The following is a 24,670-nucleotide window of genomic DNA, read 5'->3' as shown; positions in this document are numbered from 1 at the left end:
TACTCCTTTTGCTATTTGTATTTAGTGAAGAGCAAGTAAGAAGGATTTGCCTATGTTTAAAAAAAAAGAATCTGTTTTGCAGCTTGTGGTTTATTCTCAACTTTTTATGAGTCAGCAGCTAAAGGCAGAGCCGAAATAGGGGAAAAACAGGGAAATTTGTGAGATAGTATCAGGAACAGTATTATGCAATGCCTTTGTAGTAAAATTTCTCCCAAGGAACTTGCAGCACCTGCAGCCAGCCTTTGGAGCTTTGGGGAGGTGAAGTACAAAATTAAGAAAATTAAGAAGTAAATACCATGTTGAAAAGAATATCTTAAAACTGCTTTTCCAGCTGAGGGCTAAGAGGGAGAAGCTGAGTGCTGTCACCCCTAGGTGACAGATGCAGTATTAATCACCCCTAGCAGCAGAGTTGTCTTCTCTGGCAGAGGGATTGGCTTTTGTTCCTCTGACCAGGTCACAGAGCCAGGGCCAAGAAAATAAAGCAAGCCTTCTTGCCAATATTCCTAGGTGTTAGACTCATGGCACACCATTATTTTTAGCTGATTGCTCATTGCTTGGACACATGACCTTGCTTAAGGAGATTAGTGTGTGTTGCACCTAATCTGCTGGGCAGAACCAGCATGCTGGGAGGCAGCAGCCAGGATTTCCAGCAGGACCACAATATGCTCTATAGCTTGGAGGTTTTTTCTACTTTCTGACATTATTACAAGCTGGGGATCTGTGCAGCTACTCCAGTGACCCTGCAGGGTGTGAGCAGAATGTGGTGTGGTGACTGCTTTGGTCTGTACCAGGGACAGAACTCCCTCGTGCTGGCCAAGCAAAGAACAAAACCATGGGCCCTGGACCCAGCAGTGGGGTATGGGCATGAACTGCCAGATTGAAACAGGGAAAAATGATTCTCCCCTGACTGACCACATTTCCACGAGCTGTTTAAAGGGTGGGAAGAAGGGAAGCCTCAGTTGGTTTCTTCAGCCAAGGTGTTGTTTTATGCCATTTTCAGTGCAAATGGAACTTTGTCCTAGTTAATTATTATCCAAAGTTGGAATTTTCTGAGACTGAGGGCTCCTTGTTTCCTTTTCTATTTCACCTGCTGCCTCTAACCCTCAATGACTGTAGATTTGTGATACCTGTCAGCAGCAGTGGTTACAAGCCAGCCATGGATGTGAAAGACACCTACATTATGCCAGTAGATCTTGACCTGTACTCAACATTATTATTAAAAAAAGAAAAAAAAATTTGAAATGTGAATAATCATATTCTATTAATCAGGACTTTCCAAATCTTTCCCCCTTTGCTTATATTCCTCCCTCTAACCACCCCATCTGCCATATCCAGATATTATCAGGTCACTTCTTTAGGAGAAGTGGGCTGTTTTTAAGTAGAGCCATTTTGATGCTTTGTAAATACCATGTGTTTTAAATGCCAATTTATCCATTCATTTTCTGAATATCAGAAGCTGTGTGTCAGCTGAGTTTCATGAGTTTCAGAGATCTAAAAGGTTCATACAAGCACTAAACAGGGTACTTGTCTGATGTTTCAAATATTTCTATCAGCTCTTCCTTAGCATTCTCACAGCTTGATTAAAATGTAAATGTTAACTATTAATTAAGAACAAACCGTGAGAAATTAAGAACAGTGAATTTGTCACTGTATTAAATGTCAAATAGTTAAACTTAATATAGTGAAATAAGCAACTCATTGTGAATAATTAAATCAATTAACTTAACCTCACTTTGTTCTTGTAGGATGTCAGAGTAGGCAGAGTTTTCACACCGTGCTCTCAGGGTTCAGCACATTTTCACAAAATTATTTTCTGAGTCTTAAAAGTGGTGTGAATTGATGGTAGAGAGCTCTTGGAAACTTAACTTTAGTTATTCTTTTTTCCTCTGGGTAACATATAACCAATTGTCATGTAGTTACTTTATAATTATCTGCATCACACGGTAGGTGGGGTGTTTGGCTTGATGGGAGCCAGCAGCTCTTGGCACTTTTTCCATCAGTCGTTTTATCTGCTTTTAACCCCTTTTTTTTCCTTTTCCTTCAACAGGTTTTATTAAAAATGCCCAGTGAGAAGCAGACTGCAGTGAAATACTACGTTGGAGTTGACGTGGGCTCAGCCAGCGTTCGCGCGGCGCTGGTGGACGGTTTTGGGACGGTGGTGGCACATGCAGAACAACCCATCCAGGTTTGGGAGCCCCGGCCAGACCACTATGAGCAATCCTCTGCAGACATCTGGGCTGCCTGCTGCACTGTCACAAAGGTGGGCAAGGGCAAAATGAAGGGTTTGTGTTGCAGGTGGCTCTGCAAGTTTTGAATGTTCATGGTCCTGCAGTCCCCGTGCCTTTCACTTCCACTTGGGTCTCTTCATGCTGTGTAGCTTGTCACCACCTTTGTGCATTGAAAGTACCTTGAGGCTGATGCAGCCTCACAAATGTCTGTTTAACTGGTGAGGAGTTGAAGGCCAGAGTGAAAAAAACTCATGCTACAGCTGCAAATAGGATGAAAGACCTTTCTTTGTGCTGTTACTGCAGAGGGAGGATTTAGCCACTGCCTCCAGGTCTCACATCTGTGAGCTTTATTTAGCTGGTGTATGCTCTACCCACAAGACAGTTCTTGGAGGAGTCAAGGTTGCTCAGAACCTGGCAGTGCATATATCTAGAGATGTGCATTGGGCTGCTCTGGAGTCATAAAGGAGAATTTATTGTAGAGAGATTGTAATCTGGTTTGTGGATGGCCCCTAAAGTAACACTTGTTATCCTCATTATAAGAGGATCCAGTATTATAAGACCAAAATAAATAATCAATGTCTGTGCATAGTATCAGGCATAAAACCAGATTGAAATAGACTTTACTACGGGGGAATATTTGTACCCTCTGATCCAAGGCTCTGCCTGTACATGCTGGAGATAAAGGTAAATTAGAGACCTTGCTTGCAGTGCACACAGAGGCCATTTCATCCTCCTCACTACAGCCCCTGCCTGCTGCATGTTCTAAGGTTGGCTTTTTAAATATTAATGATAAGCTTGGTAATTTGCAGATGGACTATTCACCCATTGTCTTGTTATTGATCAGCCTTTTCAAACATTAATGAGCTTGGCTCTGCAGAAATGCCCTGAGATGGGGAAGAGTAGGTGAGTGGATAAAAGGAAAAGAAGGGAGTGACAGGAATGATAGGGAAGAATAGCTTGACATTAAAGCAGAGCAAGTCTTCCTCTGCTTATTTGATTTTTCTCTGTCTGAGTGGCTTTGTTCTTGCTCTTGACCTCTTTAAATGCAATGTCTTATATTTAAGCAATAAAATGCTCTCAGAAACTGCAGTTTTACAGATCCAATAAGAGACTGGCACTGTGCGAGTCTACTGAAAGTCTTTCCTTATAGTACTAATTAAAATAATGATATTTTTATTGTTGCTGAGAAGTGGCAATTTATTACCATGCTACATTTTAGGTGTCTTGCAACCTCATTTGGCACTTAATCCTTGTGGGTGTTGTGTTTTTTTTTCCAGTGCTGCTGGAAGCCATGAAGTTCAGGCATTCTGGGGCAATGGTTTGGGTTTTTTTTTTTGAAAACCTTCCAAAAAGTGTGCTATTCACACTCTTGGTAGCTGAGTAAAGGTGTGCATTGCAGAAGTGTTATCATGGCTACAGGTTTTGTCTAACTTTAGTTTTGGGACCCTTCAGTATTGCAAGGCAAACACAATATTACCAAAGCAATACTGGAAGATTGTTTCTTCTACAGGCAGGAGGTCAGTGAAGTAACTGATGGAAACACTTGGTCCTAATCCTGGTCTGCGTTTCACATCCAGCTCAGCTCCAAGCTTTAGAAAAGAGATAAAATTAACATTGCAGGTTTTCTGCTACCTTTATTTACTGATAATTTTGTGCTTCCTGCTTTTATCCAGGACTGTAGATAAAGGCCTCTGAATTTGGATTTGAAACACAAAGAATTTCTGGTAATTTGATGTGTTTAGATTGGAAGTTTTAAAGAACACTGAATTTAGGAAATTTCAGCATTTGAGCTAACTTGTAACTCATTTTGTGTACTCCCTAGTTCACATGGCACTTGCACATGCATGGATATGTTTGTATTCCTGTATGTTTTCTGTATTTTCAGGAAGTTGTTCGTGGAGTGGATGCCAGCCAGATCCGAGGGCTTGGGTTTGATGCTACCTGTTCCCTTGTTGTGGTGGATAAACAGTTCCAGCCTTTGGCAGTCAACTCTGAAGGTAGAGCTGCCTACAAAACGTGGTGTTACTGTGTGAGTTTTACCACTGGTGGGAGGGAACTTCCCATGTCCTCCAAATGCCAAGTGGTGGGGCTGACTCTTGGAGATGGAGATGACACAAACTCTTTTTTATAAGAGGATTTTTTCCCCCTGGTTTTTCTGTTTTAACTTTACTGCAAAAGTCATTCTGAGATGAGAATTACTTGCTGTTTGGTTAAATATTTGGCATCCTAAGACCACATTCATTCATCTTGGCTCTGAGAAATTGCTTCTTAGGGAAATCTACCCTCATTTTTCTTTTCGGCATGTTTTCTTCTCCTTCAGACTGTACCGATCATGGCTTTTATAGTGTGTATAAATGCCCATCCACACTGGCTAAAGGAATGTTAAAAATGTTAGTGTTAGTGTAGTCTAACTGCTTGCTCTGTCATGGAGCTGCAGGCAAGAAGTTCAGTTTGTGTATTTTATTACACCGGTGTTCTGTTTTCGTCTAGGACAGTGCTAAACTTCAGAAACAGTCTGTGACCTTTTTCTAAAAATCGGGGTGGAGGGGGGTCGACTCCCATAAAGTCTGTGCTGCACTTCTTTTTTTTACCCAGTGAATCCCACTTAGGATTAGGTGTGTGCTGTATCAGTAGTTACAGAGACATAATCATAGTTCTGTATATGTTCCCTTTCTGTTCTCAGATGTGTTTGTCATCTCCTTCTATCCTTCTCAAAACCCAGCTTTGCCCCCAAAATGTCCTTTTCTAAATTTAGATCAGACTACTTATTTTTCAGTTTGAGAGTCTCTTACAATCTATTCAATGCCTAATGATGTCTGAGGCTATTTTGGGTCTAATGAGTCAAATTCAGTTCTCATTTTCTGTGCTCTGATATTCCCAAGAACTTTGAGTTTACACGGTGGTGGTGCTAAACAACAAGACAAGAATTCACTCAATACTGTAATGCTGTGAAGAGCTTTGCAGTGGTGGCGTTTCAGGCAGTTTCATAGTTCTGAGCTGTATTTCAATCCATTTTAGAAATGTTGATGTGCCTTACACTTCTGTCCTGTTTTGCACTATGTTTTCAAGATGATGCTTGAGTGGCTTGCCATGGAGTGTGCAGTGTACTTAGCCAGAGAGGAATCTGCAGTGTCACCTGGATTAGTGTTCCCTCTCCCTGGCAGGTCCTCTGGAGGTTAATTTGGATAAAATGTTCTTTGCTTCTTGTTCTCATTTCTGTGCTCTGCAGAATTGCCAAATGCTTTTTCCTTGCACATCCAAAATAAAAGCATTTCAGCAAATTATCCCCTTTGAAAACAGTATTTTGGAAAGGAATTAGGGTGGTTCTTCCCATAACCATAGAAGAGGAGAGAGAATTCTTGTAGCTGATTGAGTTAATTTCAATTCACAATTTCAATCTGAACATAATTGTTCAGATTTTGTCACATTTTTAGTTTTTGGTCACCAGAATGTTCCTTTATATTTTTAACTAAATATGTGAACTTTGTCAGGAAGTTTGGGTTCTTTGAATGAAATACAAGAGAACATGGTGTTTCACAGTTCTTGGATGCTCACAAGCCTGATTGGTTTCAGTCAGCATTTTCAGTGCTCAACATGTGCTGAAATTGGGTTAGAGGGCTAAAATTTTATATTTAGATATCCACTGTGAATTATTAACCCAAGTAGAATTTGAGTTTTCAGTGTAGAAGTGGAAGTGTGAAGCAGTTTAGAGCCTAGTAACTTACAGTGCTGAGCTGGGGTTAAAGCAGGGCTAAGAGAACTCTTTTCCTGTTTCCCCCAAGGACAGAGCCATAGGAATGTGATCATGTGGATGGACCATCGTGCAGCCAGCCAAGTCAAGCGCATCAATGCCACCCAGCACAGGGTTCTGAGCTACGTAGGGGGAGCCATGTCTGTGGAAATGCAGCCTCCTAAATTGCTCTGGATAAAGGAAGTGAGTACATTTAATACTCTGGTGTATTTTTACTAGTGATTAGTGCCTTTGTTAATTCCTGAGAATGAGATTTCTAAAACAAGAGCCTTCAGTCTTAATGTTGAACGCCAAGGTGTGTGCAGAGTAAGGTCAGGCAAAAGTTGTGATTTAAACCTTATAAGGTTCTTTCTTCCTCTCAGTTTTGTAGAAATATGTTTGATTTTATTGAAGTGGAGTGTTCCCTGAGAGAAACATTCCATATGCCTTCCTTATCTAAGATCAGATATATATATATATATACAAATAGAGGTACAGATAATAAATGAAGTATCCTAGGATTTAGTTATGGAGACGTGTTTTCTGCTCCAGCTGGAGCCTGGAGTGCCAGAGGAGGGCCTTTGAGGCATCCAGCAGTGCAGGGCGTGATGGCCTTGGCTGCTGGTAGAGGAACTCTCCACTTCCAGCTTCTGTTCAGTTCTGTTCCATCAGTAGGAATAAACCGTGTGTAGAGGGAAGGTGCCCTGTGTGTAATGTGGAGCTCTACCTCTGTCTCCTGTGTTTAAATTTGGTGTGTTACAATGAAGTATGGCCTCTTAATAACAACTGTCAGATAAAAGGAGAGACACTTGCCACTTGAAATTTTTATAACCTCCTCCAGCCTGGCATTGTACATTTGGCCTCAATGATGCTCACTGTCATTTTAACAAAGCCCAAATGTAAATTACTTGCTGCCAGTTTCAAGCAGCCAAATTCTCCTGTCCTTACAGACATGAGACATTAGATTGTAACAAGGTGCAGATTGGGGAAAGTCAAAGGAATTAACTGGTAGAAACAGGTGTGACAGATTAATGATAATAGAGGGTAATGAATGTTGATAATGAAATATGAATATCCAACTTCTAGTTCTTCCCTTTTCAAGCTATGAGTATCATACATCAGTAATTTTATAAATAATAAAACGTAAGCTTGTATAAACATTAAATTAATCCTTTGCATTTAAAGCATTTTTATATTGCTAGGTCTGGGATATCAGTACCTGACTGCTCAGGAAATCCAGAATTATGGGGTGACCAAATGTGGTCACATGGAGGTGTGAGCCAGCTGTGACCTCAAAGCCCTGTGCATGATTGCTGTGGTGTAAAGGGGAGAGCATTGCAGGGCTTGTTCCCTCCATGAGCCGTGGGTGGGACACAGGTTTCTCCTGACCTCAGGTGCCAGCCAGCAGCAGGGATTTCCTGGCAGAAGGATGGAACAGAACAGGGCTTGTTCACATGCCCCTTTTCAGCTCCTGACACACCAGCTAAGGAGATTATTGTCATTAAGAGAGGGTTTTTCACCTCAGTGTCTGCCTCCTGAGCTGCCCACTCACAGCTCCTGAGTGCTCTGGCCATGACTCACCATTAAACTGCTTAAGGTTGTCCTGCTTAGCTCGGGCACCCACAGCAGCACCTCAGCTTCTCAGGAGCAGGAACAGTTATCCTGCAGTGGGCTGTAATCTGCTGAGATTTGGCTAAACCTTTCAGCTCTGGAGGGGTGAGGGATTGAGTGCTTTTACTGCTTCTGTACTCCTTGCAAAGTAGGAGGGGGAAAGGAATTAGATGCAGAGGGAGGGTTTATTTTCAGTGCCAGGCACAGTAATGCATCCATGGCTTACCTGACATCGGGGCTGTCAGCAAAGGGTCACTTTGGCCTCCGACAGCTCAAATTCAGCCTCATGTAATGCAAGTGTCCTCACTTTTTGTTAAGAAAGGCAAATCTTACAATAACTTTGAATGTCAGGTTGTTCAGATGAAACCTACAACAGCAGTTTGCACATCTGATGTTTCTCAGTGGGCTGTCTGGGACGGGGCTAAAAATATAAATTTATAAGTGTCTTCAGATTCTTCGTTATCAATATTTTATATATCAATAAATTGTGACACAGGTATTACAGGTATGGTCAGGAAAAATACTTACAGAATGATATTTAATGTGTTCTCCCTGTATCATCATTTTCTGAGTTTAGTGGATTTCCCAATGGCAGAGTGAGATTTTGGTCTAGCTCACACACCACAGGGAAAATATACTTTATATTCTGACTGCAGGATTATCTCTTAAGCTAGTGATAATGCACAAGCTGGTAAAAAGGAAGCTTCGTTTTCAAATCCTATGGGAGAATTGCAAGATTAGCAGGTAGAAAGACACATTTTCGTTTTATTCTATCCTTTTCAACTATCTTAGAGCTTTGCAAACTCGAAACTGAAATTCCCATTATGCTTCTACTTAGTCATGCTAATTATGCTAACTGGTGTTCAGAAAATGAGTGCACTGTACCTGGTTTGACCTGGTTACTGCCTGGGAAAGTTTTACAGTGTTCCCCACACTGTGCCTGGCTGTGATCATGGCTTTGGTCTCTCCAGCTTTCCTGACTACTGAGTGCAGTGAGATGGGTTTTTCTTTTCCCTTTCCTTCCTTATTCCTTTCTCAATATTCCTCTCTAATGTTGTCATATACCTGACAGCATTCCAGGAAGTTGAGACAAAAACAGTGGATTGGGCACATTCTCCCATGTCTGACCATAATCAAAACTGGCTAAACCAAGGTGTATCCAGAAGCTACTTTGAGCTGTGTTCCTTTGGTTGGCATCATGTTTCTGGAAAGTTCTTGATCAGAAGGCTTGACATGGCTGCAACACATTCAACACAGGGATGTTGTAAAGAAAACAAAGCAGAACAAAACCCACAGCCAGATACTTTGCACAGTCATGCTCCAGGTCATCATGTACACCTTAATATATGAAGAATCACTGTTGACTTTTGCTTTGAATTCTCTGAACTACCCAGGAATTTAATGTTTTTGCTATTAAATGTTTTGCTGTTTTCCCTCTGTGCATCTTTGCCTGGGATTGGAGCTGTGCACATTCCACAGCTCCTTGCATTCATATGGGTTCTGCAGAGAGAGTGCAGTGGGGAAAAGTACTGCTTTTTGTCTGAAGTGAAATAATAAAATAGAAGTTAAATAATGAAGATAAAATAAACAAAAGATAAATTTAGGAGATTACTAGGTGCACTTTTGGAAGGAAGTTATCAAAAGTGCTGATGCTAAATGATGGTTGGTCTATTGTTACACTGAGAAGTTAATCATGTGTACATTGTTACCAAATCCTCCCTCTCCCTTTCCATGGTGCTGACCTGGGTCTGGAACGCCACTTTAGGAGAAACTCTTGTCCCATGTTTTGCTCTGGGTTCTCCAAACAACAGTGTTTGCAAACCTGATCTCTGTCAGGAAGGGTCTGACATGGGTCTGACCAGCAGTGCTGGTAATTGTGAGTGATTAGGGTGTCTCTCAAAGAAAGAAGTGGAATTTCTGTGGCTTGAAGAATTTTCTTCTAAGCTATCAAAAGTATTTCTAAAGAATATGACTTTGCAAATTTACTGTGAATGGGTTGGAAGTAATGAAGAGGAAGGAGAAGGAGGAAAGGACGAAGGTGACTTAGAAGGCAGTTGGAGAAGGACTTTGGACAAAGGTCTGGAGTGACAGGACAAGGGGAAATGGTTTCACCCTCAGAGGGCAGGGTTAGGTGGGAAGAAATTCTTCCCTGTGAGGGTTGTGAGGCTATGGCCAGGTTGCCCAGAGAAGCTGTGGCTGCCCCATCTCTGAAAATGTCCAAGGCCAGGAGGGGCTTGGAGCAGCCTGGGATAGTGGAAGGTGTCCCTCCCATGGCAGGGGGTGGAACTGGATGAGCTTTAAGGTCCCTTCCAACCCAAACCAGTCTGGGATTCAATAATGACCTAACTGTGCTTTTCCATTTCCATCACCTTGTTCCTGGAATTGAAGCTGCAGATGACCTCACTCAGTGAGAGGAATGAGCTGACACCACTGTACCAGAAGTAGATACTGGTCCTTATCTCTTGTGGCTTTCTTCTTCCTCTCCCCTTGTATTTATGTGTGGAGGGTTGCTGCAGGTTTTCTTTCAAGTCACAAGTTACTCTCATCTGCTTCTTTTTGACTTTCTTTTTCCATATAATGTTTTCTCTTTAACATTTCATCTCCCTACACAAAATACAGATGTAACTAGATACTGGAGGCTTCAGGGTGTATTTTCTTCTTCCAGCTCTTCATCTCCATTCCATTTTGAGTTTGAATTAAAATTCTAAATTTTTTTGAGGTCTTCTCTTTGATTTGTATTTGCTTACATTCAGTCCAATTTGATTGGGGCTGAATCATTTTACCCTCTGGTACCTCTTAGTTATCATCCATGAAATTAATTGGTTGATCTTGATGCCTGTGATTGCAGATAGGTGCAAAGCCATCCTTGCAAGTGGAGTTTGTGTGTTGGGCACAGCTGTTGGCAGTATATGATCAGCTGAATGCAGCTACTGTGAGGCCTGTGGGGCACTCTGGTTAAAGTGTGCATATCTGTGGCTCTCTTAGGAGCAGCATTGTATTTTTTTCCTGTGTGGATCATGTGGGGTGATAGAGTCCAGTGTTAAATGCAAAACCAAACAAATACATGGTTTTTTATAAAGCTGGCTTCTGTGGATGCAGCCATGTTTGACTTTTGACATGTGGTCACATGAATTGAGAACATCAACGGTTAATGAAGGTGAAACAAAGAATCCTTTGACAAATATTTAGCAACTAGCTGAAAGATGGTTCTGACAGTCTTCCTGAAGCCACTAAGGTAAATTTGAATATAACCTTCACTAAAAAGGAAAGTAATTCCTGGTTACTGGTTCTTTTAAAATAGCCAATTAAATTCACTCATTTTGCTGTTATTTCCTTAGATTTTGTTCTTTATAATTTTCTTATTAAGTGTTATTTCAGTAGTTTTTTACATCTGTAGTTGCCAATATGTTTTTGTGCAGTTTATTAAGTGGTTTCTGTAATTTTGGTGACTTTGGCTAAAAAAGTTGGATGTTCACTGCCTGAGTGTGTAGGTAGTTCTGGGAGGCAGATGCCTGCATGTGAGCTGAGAATGTGAGTATGTAACTCCTTCACTTGGGAATTATTTTGCTGCAGGAGTTTGTCAGTACAGCACAACTGTACATATATTGATGCTTTGGCAAACTAGTATTAGAGCAGTGAGAACACACTCAAACACAGCAATGCAAGTACTGGAGGGAAGGGTTGCCCAGCTACAGAATTAGCCTGTTAGTATTTTTTTTTTCCTAGAGATGGCAGAATAAAAAAAATGTTCTTTACTAATTTCTGGCTGCAAATGTTATTGTAGCTTGTGCCAAAATGAAAGGGTGCATGTTATGTTTTCCTCATACTAATGACATTATAAACCAGCTATTTCTAAAAACTACTAGTCCTGTTAAATCAGAGATGCTGAACTTGATTTTTTTTTTTTTTAAGTGGGTGGGGGAAGTTGGACTGGGGGCAGGTATTTGCTTAGTAACTGCCTCCAAATGAAGTGTGGTCTTCTATATTATGTTTTCCCAACTCTGCTCTTAATTTCATGTTTAAGAGTGAAGAAGAGCCTCCCTTTAGAAAAAAAAACAATCCCAAAACATGGACTGACTGTTTAGCATATCATTCCTCTACCATTAACAGCTAAAATCAATAGTCAGCGAGTAGGTTTTTTTTCTGACAGTCAGTGATCTTCCTATATGTTACAGTTCACATCCTCAGTTAGAGCTGCTGTTTGATCCATCACCTTTCTTCCTTCTGCACACCCATGACTTGCAGCTAGCAGTGGGATCATTTGCAGAAGCAATTAAAACCTCTCTCTCCCTGGCAGTGGGGGGAAGGACAGTGCATGTAGTGGCATTAGCTTGGCAGCAGCTCCTTTGCTGGTGCGTGTCTTCTTCACTGCTTGCTGCCCTTGCAGCTGGCTTTTTGTCTTGTTGAATGTGACTGAATATTTTTCCATTAAAATGAATAATAAATTCTGTGTTAAATGAGAATGACTCCAGGCTGTTGAGTTTGGAACTGAACTCTTGTTTAGAATTGTTTATAAATGTTTCAACACTCTGTGTTATCACAATCCATACACAGTGCAGACACACATGCATAAGTTGTACTTCAGACTGAATCTGGTTTTTTGCAGCAGTTGCTGATCAGGCAGAAGTGCCATTTAGAAACTGCACTCCCAGCTGGGAGATTTGAAGCACCTGCACCTCAGAGCATGTCCTGCTTGGGCTGTCCCCTCTGTGTCTCCTCTCCTCTGCAGTGGGACACCGCTCCCTGCGCTGTCCTCCCTGCCTTGTTCTAGCTTCTCCAGCTCTGATTCCACATGCCTGCTCTCTCCCTCTGCAGCCCTTTCTGGTCTAGGCTCTGGTGCTTGCCTGTCTGTGGTGCCATGCCCAGGATGCCTCAGGGATTTAAGGATGCCTGCACCAGTATCTTGGGGGTGCAGGCAGTTTTCTCCCCCTTCAGCAGCAGCCTTACTCCAGGAGTTTACTTTCCAAGCCCCTCCTCTCCCCCTGCCCTAGTTCCTGACTCTAGTAATTCAGCCAGTTAATCTTTTACCAGTTGGAGTGCAAATTGTGTCAGAATTGATCAGTTTGCAGCCATGATTCTGGCAAAGATGGAATTTCTGCTCATGGCCTATCTCGGGTGTCTGGAATAGCTCTATCACATGGCTTGGCATCCAGTGTGAAGTGTGGGAGATCCAAGTTGTAAATCCTTGCTTTGAGTTGGAGCAGGACATGGGACATGAGTTTTTAGATCCCTGTGAACGTGTGTATAATTCACTTTCTTCCTTTCATACAATGTGCATTTATTTTCTGTAATTTAGATAAAGATGTATGTATTTTCAGTCCAATTAAGAAATCCCTCATTTTCCGTTCTTGCCTAGGAAGATTAAAATACATTGCACTACATAATTCTTAAACTCTTTGACCCCAGGTATTTGGGATTACCTGTAACAATGTCAAAATGTTACTCTGTGGAGGTGTAGCTGTTAAAGCAACCCAAAGCAATCAGAGAGAGAGATGAAGAAAGGGCACCCCATAAGTACCTCTGGAAAGCAGAAAGATTGAGAGTTCCTTTGCAAGTAAGTTTGGAGGGGGAGTTGCAGGATGTGAATACAGCATTGGGAACGTTCCTGGATCTTTTCCACAGTCCTTTTAATGTGGTCACAGACTCCTGACTGGGTGAAAATAAATTTGAATTAACTTCAGTGAGTGTTGAAAACATGGAGACTTTAAATTTGTTTGGAAAAAGCATCAGGGAGTGCTATGATTTTTTTTTTGCCTGTACTAATTAGTGATGACACAGCATCAAGATGGCAAAAAATGAATCATTTGGATGTTCATGAAACAAAGTATTTTGAATGTCACTAACATGTGGCTTTTGGGAATTCTTGAAGTAATAGAATAAGGATCCAAGGAATATTTGATGAAACAGATTTATTTGAAGAGAACAGTTATTCTTAATCCAGTTTATTTTCTGATTAAAGTAACAACCAGACTACTCCTTTTGCTTCTTGAAGGCTCTCAGGTGTGTTAACAACACATAATGGCTTTTATTATCAAAATAATCAAGTTGAATGATCTTGGGGCTAAACTGTGGAGCACCTTGGCATTCATATAGGAAGTTAAATTTGATGGGAGTAGCAAACACATATGTCTGGGAGGTGAGCTGAACCTCAGTGGTCAGGAGCAGACATCCAAAGGTTGTGTGTTTTATGTTAAAAATTTGTAATCAGAGCATTTATTTTTTAAATTCAATAGAAACCCAGTAAGTTTTAGAACCTTTTCAAGATCTAAACTCAAGAAGTTTTAAGACAGATTCTTGGCATGACCCAAAACTAAACAAAATTTTGCTTTATTTGTACTTACCCAGTTGCACCTTGGTTTCTCAAATTCATTGATTCCATTCCAGCAAATTCTGGGCTTGTAAGATTGTGGTTTGATATCACAGAGTGTCTAAATTATGTTACAGAATCACAGGATGATTTGGGTTGGAAGGGACCTTAAAGCCCATCTCATTCCAACTCCCTGTCAGGGCAGGGACACCTTCCACTGTCCCAGGTTGCTCCAAGCTCTGTCCAGCCTGGCCTTGGACACTTCAAGGGATCCAAGGGCAGCCAGAACTTCTCTGGGCAACCTGTGCCAGGGCATCACCACCCTCACGGGGAAGAATATCAAGAGCCAAATATTGTTTCTCTAAAATGGAATAATTTTCTCCTTTAGTTCAGCATGTACATTTTTGACACTGCATGGAATTAATTTCTGTTCCAGAAAGACCCCAGCCAGGACTGTGTTTCTAGAGCAGGATCTGATCTTAAGTGAGAAAACTTTGCACTTTTCAGTTATTTAAGAAGCTGGTGGAGGTTTTTCAAGCAATCTTATCTTCCTGTGGAAGTTTAATTTGTGACCCTTGTGGGCTTTTGTGTAGTTTTGCTATTCTTTACTTATTTTAATGTACTGGGGTCAGAGGGGACCATTGGGATTGCTTTGCAGGACAGTGATGCTCACTGTCTGTCACACTGGAATACAACATTGCTCCTGGGAAAACTTTCTTCCCATTCATCATGGTCTGATACCTGTGGGTGGTGTGGAGATTGTTTGTGGAAAAGTAGTTTTGAGACTATGGAGTACTAACATCAGCTGAAATTAGACTGAGCTTTGGAGATGGAAGCAGGGAATAGAGCCTGACCCAGGTGATGTGACCAGCCTTTTTTGGACCATCATCTCTCTTCAGAAAACAGTGGTGGAAACTCATTGTAAATGGTCTATCTTAGTAGAAGAGTTTTTTAGGACTTTGGGAATGTCGTGTGGCTTTTCAGATCTGCAAGCTTTGTTTGTGCGCTCACAGAGCTCTTTGTTTTCTTCCTATGCTTATAATTAACAAATACTAAATTTTAAATCTTAAATTTTAAGCATTTTTAAATCTTAAATGGCTTATTTTAGAAAATATAACATTTTTCAGGTAAATGTTTTTTGATAAAGTTGGTGACTTTGAAACTGCTCTGACACTGAGCAGCTGATGAGGAACAGAGACACCCCAGGTTATTGATCTGAAACTTGTGCCTCCATGAGCTCTTGATGGGGAACTTTTGCCTATGATCAGTCTGTGCTGGGGGAAAGGCTCAGCTCCCCAGGCAGTAAATCAGAGAGAAGAGCTGACTGGTTGATCAGCACAATGAGTTTGAAAAAATGGTCATTTTTAGCTAAATATCAGGATTTTAATTGCATTAAAATAAGGGCATGACCATGCCTGACCTCTAATATCTGCCTTTCTGAACATATTTTTATTAGAACTTGCCAGAATCGTGGGAGAAGGTTGGCTACTTCTTTGATCTTCCAGATTTCTTATCTTGGAAAGCCACAGGTGTCACTGCAAGGTATGTTAATTATAACAATATGATTTTTGTCTATTTTCTTATGTACATTTCTGCTTTAATTCATTCTGACTGGACCTGCTGTTATGTACATCTGTCTGTAATTCAGCCAGCTTCAAAACATCTTGAACCTATCTCCTGCCTCCATTGTGCATTCCTGAGCACAGTTGTTCCTGGGAGCAGTGGAATTCACAGATAACGTGTGCTGCTGCAAAATGTCATTTTGGAGCATAAATATGATTGCTGGAGTTCCTGTGAAATACACTTCCAATAATTCTTTGAAATCTGTTTTGTTGACAAATTTATTGACTTTTTTGAGAATTGGAAATACACACTTCTTTGCCATGTGGGAGGGCTATGGTAAAATCTAATTTAAAATGGTCTGTAAAACATGGCAGCTGTGCTGCTCTACAGAAGTACCCTGGAATCCTTGCTGAGTAGTTGAACAAAACCCTCTGAGAGAATCCCTTAAAAAACTGGATCAGAGTGACCAACACAGGTGAGGGGCGTTTGCAGATCCTTGTGAGAAGTGAGGGCCAGTATTATTTATTTAAAATCATGCCCAGTTCAGTGCAGCTCACAATTATTTCCATTGCAATTTGTGGAGTAGAATCTGTGCAAAATGTAGTCTCAGATGAAAAGTGGCCACAGGATAGTTTTAGTTTCTCTGGAAATAAAGATACTTTCTTATCAGATACAGTTCTTTTTATTTGAGTGCTCTATTTCTCCCTAGTTAGTTTTCCTGATTGACACCTATTGTTAGAGCATTATACATTATATATTCCTTGAATTATACAGCAGGGAAGTGCTATGATTGACTTAAAAAATGCAAAAAGAGGAGTTGTGCAAGGACTTGCCAGATGATCATTAATAAATGACATCTTAAATCTTCTTCCTTTGGACTTTCAGTCAGATTTTGCTGTCTAACTCTGAATTATGTAACAGAAGAACAACTCCCACCCCACAGATCTTGCAATCTAAACAGTCCTGTCACCTGACCCAGCTGTACCTTCAAGAGGATACATCCCTGCCTCCCAGATGATATTCCAGGGGCTGCATCTTGTGAAAGTACTCAAGACTTTTAGAATCAGCCCCCTTTGCTCAGGGCATGAGGTGGGGGAGGCTCTGAAAAGGGAGGGCACAGTGATCATGACAGCTCCATGGTCCTGCCTGGCTTTGGCTTTGTGTCCTTGGCTGCAATTTCCTGCAGGTGAAGCAGAGAATCTCTCTGGGGAAAAAAAAAAAAAAAAAAAAAAGAAAAAAATTTGCAGAGGACTATGCTCAAAAGTTGAAATGCCTGAATTTAGACTGGCAAATTTATTTCCTTAGAAAGGACAATGTGATTACTCAAAATCTTTTGATTGTATTGAGGAATGTTGTGAGGGAGAAAGGAATGTTGGGAAGACTCTCTGGGTAAAGTCTTCCCTCACACTTTGGTTCAGACTCTTCAATTTTGAGTAAAATAGCTCCTTGTAAATCGTTCATTGCTGTATTTAATATGCTCCCCAAAATCAAGCCCATTGTTTGGGCTCTAGTGGTTTTTCTTGTAGGGTAACAAAGAAGGAGGGAAAATACAGGAAAATAAGGACAATAAACATTTTGCTGGAATCAAACCTTATTTTTTTTTCCTTTCTCTGCTTTACCCCATGTACACCTGTTTTCTGAGAATTTTCTTGTAGGCTGGTGAAGTGAAGTAATTTGTCCTGCATATGCTCATAATACAGGGGAAGTGTGAATTTATCATGTATGAGATTATTACCTCTTACCACCCTTTTTGCCTTTGAGCACAAAGGAGTCTATTCAGAGGGCAAGACACAGTGTTAGTCACTGTGAATCATACAGAACTTGGCCCTGATAAAAGAAGGATTTATTTTTTAAAAATTTGTTTTGGTGATGGGGATTTTACCAAAATAAATGCAATTCTGAAGGCACTTTTATAGCAAAGACCTTGGTTCTTTAAATTTTTAAGGGGCTCTCTAAAACATTTTCTATGTATTTGACATTTAGAAATTATGTAAAATCTTTTTGCCTTCAGTAAGGTCACTGTGCACAAAGTTAAGTAGTGTGTGAGATCAGAGTTTGATGTATTTGAAAAGCAGTTCTTGACGTGTGTTTCTAAGTATGAAATCCTACGTCTTTCACCTTTCATTCTGCTGGCTTGAACTGCCTTGTTGCCAATTTTTTTTCCAGTGGATCTATAATAAACAGTAAGTGTTTCTTACCTCTGAGGTGGAGACTCAAACATGTAGAATTTACCTTCTGGCTTTGAACTTGCTCTGTATCTCACTGAACAACATCCACTCATCAGTTGCAAAGGTTAAGTTCCAAATTTTTGATTTCTATTGTTCTTGGAAAGTTGTTGCCTCTAATGCTCCATATTTAATGTTGTTATGCTTTATTGTTTCTGCTTTGGGCTGATGAATGACCATTGACTTGTCCTGAATGATCCAGGCAGCTGACTATCCTGCATTAAAAGAAAATTTTACTTTAAAAATTTTACTTAAAAAATTTAAATGTTAATTGAAACAATTAAATTAACATTTAATTAAAATGTTAGTTAAAAAATTAACTAAATTTAACCTAGAACTTCACAGCTTTGCCCCCCAAGGCTGCAACAATGAGAGTTGGTTTTGCCACTTGAGTACTCAGTTGTCTTCTCTCAGAAGTGCTGTGGTGGAGAGGAAGAGCTCTGACAGACTCTTAGCAGTGCTTTTCAGAGGCTCAGCACTTCTGCTCGTGCTGAGTGTGACTCACTGCTCTCCCTCCCCCATGCAGGACCTCTGGTAACCTTTCCTTTATATGGTACTTTGGGTACAGCTATCTTAATAAAATCTCAACTCCTCTCTGGTTTAGTTACAGGCTACTGTGTTATTGAAGGGGAGTTCTTACCAGAGAAGCACATCTGCAATCTTAGTGTGTTTCTGGAGTCTTGTGAGGAATTACTTTGCAGATAAGAATAGGGCTGAGCTGTTAAACTGGGTGGAATCCACACACAAATTTCTCAAAGGTCATGTGTGTTTAGACCCAGAGTTCTGCTTCAGGGCCGTTTCCAATCATAGGCAACTCAGTCACTGCAAAATGAGCTAGTGTGTACTGGAATTTAAGATGAATTCTAACAAAAGAGAGATTAGACCTGTGAAGGAGGATTTGGAAATGCAGGGAATAATGTCAGACTGACATTATTGAGATAGAGGGTGTCTAGCATTGTGCTACAAGCCACCTCCCAAAACGACCAAAAAAAGCTGGAACAAGTTCAATATTTATGCAGATTATTTTTTTGTTGTGTTATTGTACTCTGGCTATGTGGGGAAAGTAATGTGCTATCTAGTAGAGACTTCATCTCATCTATGAATTTGACCCAAATAATTTTCTTGTGAAAATACTTGTCCAATCAGTCTTCAGCTGCTTGCCATCATGACATGGGAAAGAGTGGAACAGATGTTTCATATACTTCAGTTTTCGAAAAGATCTCCTTCCAACAGTTCTCAGGATCATGAGTTTCTCAGTTTTAAAAGGAAGAAATTCATACTGTTTATGGTAATGATGGATTGCAAAGTGAAAAGCAAATGCTAGTAGTTGATAAAAAGCATTTCTGGGAAGCATATGACTAATATTTGTATCTCTGTGAGAGAGGGGGATCTCTCTTTAGTTCACAGTCTATTTTCAACAGGAAGATACTTGATAAATTGTTTTCTTTCATTTACAAGTTCCTTGGCTTGTGCACGTTTAAGTAGCTGGCTCTTTATGTTGAGCAGTGATTGAGTCCTTAAAGTTTATTTGTAACCTGTTTTGAGTAGTTGATAATTGGGGCTGGAGATGGCTCCATGGCACTGATTGACTTCCAGAGAACTCCCTGGACTTTGTCCGAGTCAATGCAGAGTCCACTGGGATGAACAGGAGTAGAGTCTGGTCCCTTGTTGAATTGTAGTGAGGGAGGCTTGTAATAAAACAGTAAAGCTAGGGAGGTGCTCTAGAATCCAGGGATCTGGATTAAGATCTCTGCTCTGGGATTTGCAGAAGTGAATTAAAATCTGTGTCTTTGGAGGTGTTCAGAGAGCTGAATACATGTGAGGAGTTGATGTTTGTTCATCCTTGTGTTTGTTCTTCATCTGTTAAACTGCTGCACCCACACATTCTTGGGAAGTTGCTTACTTTTACCACTGTGAGGTCTCCTGTGGCTGTGTCAGTGGAACCCTCACCAAATATTTTATCCAGAATAGGCTGGAAACTTTGAGGAGGGAGAGTGCTTTTAGAAGAGAAGCTTATGTTTAGAGGCACTGTTGAAAAAACAAACCAGTGCGAGTTAAACCATTATCTGAAGGATGTCTGTGTCCTTTTCAAGGATTGGGCAATCCTTTCAGAGAGATGTGGTAACTGCAGCAGCACAGACACCACGTTTTGAGGCCAGCTGCCCTTCCCTTCCTTCCTAGCCCTGCCATGACTAATGGATGCCCTTTGGCTGGGATCTGGCGCTTGGATTCTTGTTGATATTTTGTGCCTGCTTCAAAAGATGCCCGGTCTAAAAATCAGGCCTTGTCTCTGGAAAGAAGGGGCCTAGGGAATATTGCTGAAAGCTGTTGTGATTAGTGCTGAGCCAATGGGGCAGTGACAGTGTCCTGAATTACACTCGGGTGTTGTGTCCTGTTTATGAAATGAAACCCAAGAGTTCAGACATGCAGACTTGTTTAGAGAAGTCTCTGGAGGAGAGAGAATTATCTTGAAAGGCTGCTTGGGAGGGGAGGGATGGTGTTTTTGTGGGTTGGACAAAGTACCATGAATTTCTTGTCATGGAGCCAAAAGCAAGTGTCCCTGTGATGGTATGTTTGCCAAATGAGAGAATTCTACTGCTATCAGGCTTTTAATAAATTCAAAACATGTTCTTTGGAGACTGGTGACACACAGACTGATCCAGAAAATAGGAAATGTGTAGCTGGAAAAGTTTTCAGGGCTGTGAAGGGCAGGTGCAATGTGGGTCATTACTGTTAGGGTTTTTTTTTAAAAAATTTAAAAATGATATGTCCTTGAGTCTACTGAGTAATCTGAAAGAATTCTGTGTGCAGGAGAAAATAATTGTCGGCAGGTCTCGTTAATGTTAGCCAGGAAGCACACAGGCAAACAGGAAGCTTTAACTATTGTTATTGTACAAGTGCCCTTTACAAAATATTAGCAAAAGAGGCTTAATGTGTTTTCCACAAGCACAGGAACCCTTCAGAGTGTCTCACTGTATCTGCCCAGTGAAGAAAAACTGCACTGTCCCCTTCCAACAGCTTCACATGTACATTGAGAGGTTGCACTGCAGAGGCTTGCATTCAGATCTTCAAATATTTACTACTTAATTTTTTGAAGTTGTTAGGATTGTTAATTAGCTGTGACAGTATCTACCCTTCATTTTCTATTGTATTCATTTGCTGCTAAAAAAAAAAAAAAAAAAAAAGCCAGCTAGGTCAGTATAAAGGATTGGGGGCAGGGGATGTATTCCTGGCAGTTTGCCACAGAGACACTGAACTGAGCCAACCATGAAGTCATCGTGAACTCAGGGAGTCTCACTAATCCAAGGCAATGTGTCTTAATTTGACAAAGCAAAGGCTGCTTGATAAGCAAGCCCAGCTAGAAATGCTGTGAAATGGGGGTGCTTGTTAAGTGGAGATTGTGGACGAGAAATGTGGTGATATGAAAGGAATCATCTTGGTTTCAGGTCCTTCCTCCCCCAAGCCCAAAGGCAGGCTTGGCTCCCTTCTCCCCTGCAGCTCAGGCTGTGCAGTGGCTTGATGTGAAATTTGAGAAACATATGTAGTTTTCTATTTCAGGAAAATGATCTCAGGGATTGAATGTGTGTTTTGTTGGCTGTTAAACTCTGATCTTGCCTAGTGTGGTAGTTGGAGAGTGTGTGTGTGTATGTGAGAGTGTGTGTGATGGTTAAAACATTTTCCAGCACTTAAAAAACAAAATAATAAAAACAAATCAGAGTTCATATATGCATTGTTGTTAAAGGTCTTATTTCTTCAGTCTCAAAATGCAACATCCAACATCTTAAGAAGACTCTTAAATAACTGTACTGTGTGACATCAGAAAATGTCTTTTATTTTTCCATAATAGTCATTAACATTTGCTTGTTCATGATAAGTGGTGCACACACAGTTTCCAATCGAAGCAAAGAAACTCTGTTTAAACAGCCATTTCATTGCTGGTCCTGTGTAGAAGCAATGGAGATATATGAACACTGTAATGATTAACTTCTGTGAGGCTGAGATGACAATCTCCCCTTAATAATACTCATAAAGAGGAGGCTGGGAGTCTGAGATGCCTCTTGCTGACATCCTCACTAATGGTGGGGCTGGATAACTCTTCTTCTCTGGACCTGGGGGAGTATTGAAGGAGGTTGTGGTGTTACAGCCTTAAATTCTGAGGAAAAATGAGACATAAACCACAGAAGAGTTTGTTGTCTTTCAGTTCTTTTAATCTCTTTTTTTTTTTTTTTTTTTTTTTTACAATCGTTTCTGTTCTCTTCAGAGCCAGGCTGGGTGTTCAGGGTGTTTCTTTTGCATTAGCTTCTGTGAACACCATCAGAGATCAGACCCTCATGGTACAAGGGATGTAATAAACAATCTGTCATCTCCTTTGAACTCTTCCTTATGTGAAACCCTATGGAAAGCCCCCTTGTCCCCTGTGAGATTGGGTCTCTATTCAGCCAGAGCTGTGTAACAATTGCTTCCTTGCATAAATTTGAACCAGATAAGAAAATAGCCATGTTTATGAACTCCTGGGTCATTTACAGCCCCAGCAGTGTTTTGGTGTGCACATATATAATGCATGTATTCACAGTAAATTCTTAAAAACAACCCCCCTGAAAACAATAACATTCCAGGAGAGTTCTCATCCAGAGAAGGGAAGAAAAGCTGTGTAGCATGAAGTCTGTGCACTGTATGTGTACATACACTGCTTAGAAGTATTAAAACTCACAGAAATTTATTATCCCATAAGGGCCTCTTTTGTCTTTTTTTTTTATTTTTTAAACCCCCAAAACTTTACTTCTCTGTAATACCTTGCATATGAAAGAACCTTAATAAATTCAGCCCTTAAATGTGCTCTTAAGCAAGAAAGTGGCATTGTTATTTTATAGCTGGGAAAAGAGCTGTATAATTTGAAAGGTAACATTCTTTAAGCCTGGGCATCCAGCTTTCTGTCTAACTTGCAGTGAGAATTAGGTGTCGTATTCCATAGGCATTTTCACAGATCACACTAAATTATTTATTCTGGACCAATTCTTCCTCCAGACTTCCCAAACAAATGCCTTTCACCACTGGAGTGTTCCTCCTCTGCCTCTCACTGTAATACATGGCTTTAACAACAGTCTTGGCCTGGAGGGCAGTTTACCTACAGGTTTGCTTTATTTTTTTTGGCTGGCTCTCTAAATCTGCTTAATGTTAGTAACTTTCACTGGAAATTCCCCGCGTGCTTTAGGATGACACTGATGGTGTCAGGGTTGATTTACATTATCTCTTTAAAGTAGCATTAGCTTGCCTAGGACTTTTTCTCTTATTTGTTTTAGAATTCATGTTCTCCAGAGAGGAGCCTTTTAACTGTGAAATGTAAATAACCTGACAAGGAAGACTTCAAAAGAAAATGAGTCTTTGTCCATGGCAGTGATACCAAGCTTGCCAACTCCGTAACCTTTAAAACAGAGCACTTTTATGCTTGACCTGTCATCTGCCTATAAAAATAATCTTAGATCAATGATACAGTGCTTTCAAGAATGTGTCTGAAGAAAGCAGGCACTTCTATGGATGTGTTCTGTCATTTCTTCATTGTGATGGACCATCTGCTGCTTTAACTCTCAGTAGGATCTGGTTATTGATTCGGTGTAAGTGCCTGACACAGCCTTTTGCTTGCACTGAGGTGATGAACACTTTTACTGCAGCTTGCAAATTGATGCTGCCAGATAGCCAGCCCGATATTATATAAATATATAATGTGTTATGTGAAATCACCAAGGGTTTGTTTTTGCCTTCCCCCATTCTTTATTCCAGTGCCATTCCATTAAGCTGTTCTTTAGATGAAAGGTTGTAATTCAGTCTTCAGTGGATGAAATGTATATGTACTTATGGAATCAAAGACATTCCAAGGAAGGTTGTTTATTTTCTTACTACCTTCTTTAATTAAATGTCGATGGTAGGATTCTGACTGACTTCAGAGAAACAGATGAAGCAATAATGCTTGCAGTGTGATCCAGCAGGGATGACTGGAGTTGTGCTTCTTGGTTGTTGGACGCTGCATAGGAAACTCAATTCTCCTGTGGATAGGAGAGTTGGAATTTCAGATTTCACCATGGCTGTTGGTTTAATTTTAAAGTGAAGGGGAAGTTCTGAAAGTTATATTTTACTATGACGTAACTTCAGATAATATTTTGAGTTAAATATCTGGTTCAGCTTGCTGACACTCAGCTGTAAACTGGAGCTGGGAATCTCAGTTAAAACTTGTGTTTGTCCACTTTATTTTATTTCAAGTGATCTGTCTCAGACTTGTCAGCCGGAGTTCTGAGCTTGCTCCTCTTCTGCAGTGTGGATGTCTCCTGGGACTCTCTGCAGAGGGGATTGGGGAACACAGTTGTTCCTGAGAGCTGTCCCTGTGTTCCCTGGCAGGCTGGGGCTGTCCCAGAGTCACTCCCAGCGTCCACATGCCAGTGTTGGAGTAGAAGGGAATTTATGGAAGGTGACCCAGCTATTGCCTGTAGTACCCATGCAGAAGGATTTTTTTGTCAAAGTCAGAAAGAAAGTAGGAAATCCCTTCATGCTGTAGGTGATTGGGAAAAATATGAGGATGAGCAGAGAGATATGCCTGTTAAATCCAAAACTCTCCCCACCCTCAAAGCCCACTTGCATTTTTATACCTACATAGTACACGGAGTTAGGATGATGGAAAAACTTCAACTTTCACTTACCGTAGTTTGAAACAGTTTTGAAACTATTTAGATACTCTTCTCTCCTTCCAATCTCATTTTCCTAGGTGAGCTTATTCTTCAGAGCAATGAAGCTGGATCTGCACAATAAGGTGTTTTCATATTTAATTAAAACTGATAAGAGGGGGAGAACATGCCACAAAATACAAAGAAAGCTATTTTTCTGTGGTTTCCATCTTCTGAGCTTCCCTCCATGAAACTATTTGGGGGTTTCTGATGCTGGTTTGTCATTGTATATAAAATACCTCAAACAGACTCCTTGGAGAAAAGGAAATACCATGCTATAATTTTACTTTCAG

General features: G+C 40.6%; 1 protein-coding gene across 17 annotated transcripts in view; it reads left to right on the top strand.

Moving 5' to 3' along the window:
- The window catches only part of FGGY (FGGY carbohydrate kinase domain containing), a 259,625-nt gene that overhangs the window by 133,471 nt on the left and 101,484 nt on the right, over window positions 1-24,670 (top strand). For 13 of the 17 annotated variants that reach the window (XR_009487461.1, XM_059853683.1, XM_059853680.1 and 10 more), the window contains 4 exons: window positions 2,048-2,260; window positions 4,114-4,225; window positions 6,011-6,162; window positions 15,333-15,418. Coding sequence is in view for 15 of the 17 variants with exons in the window: in XM_059853683.1 (XP_059709666.1) it covers window positions 2,060-2,260; window positions 4,114-4,225; window positions 6,011-6,162; window positions 15,333-15,418 (551 nt within the window). In the remaining 2 variants the exon portion in view is untranslated. Of the gene's footprint in view, window positions 1-2,047; window positions 2,261-4,113; window positions 4,226-6,010; window positions 6,163-15,332; window positions 15,419-24,670 lie in introns of those variants that run through there. The other 4 variants (XM_059853686.1, XM_059853687.1, XM_059853688.1 and 1 more) reach the window with 3 other exon arrangements.

This window comes from Haemorhous mexicanus, chromosome 9 (genome assembly GCF_027477595.1).
Source record: "Haemorhous mexicanus isolate bHaeMex1 chromosome 9, bHaeMex1.pri, whole genome shotgun sequence".
NCBI lineage: Eukaryota > Metazoa > Chordata > Aves > Passeriformes > Fringillidae > Haemorhous > Haemorhous mexicanus.
Note: the sequence above shows the minus strand (reverse complement) of the source record. Positions and strands in the feature narration are given on the sequence as shown.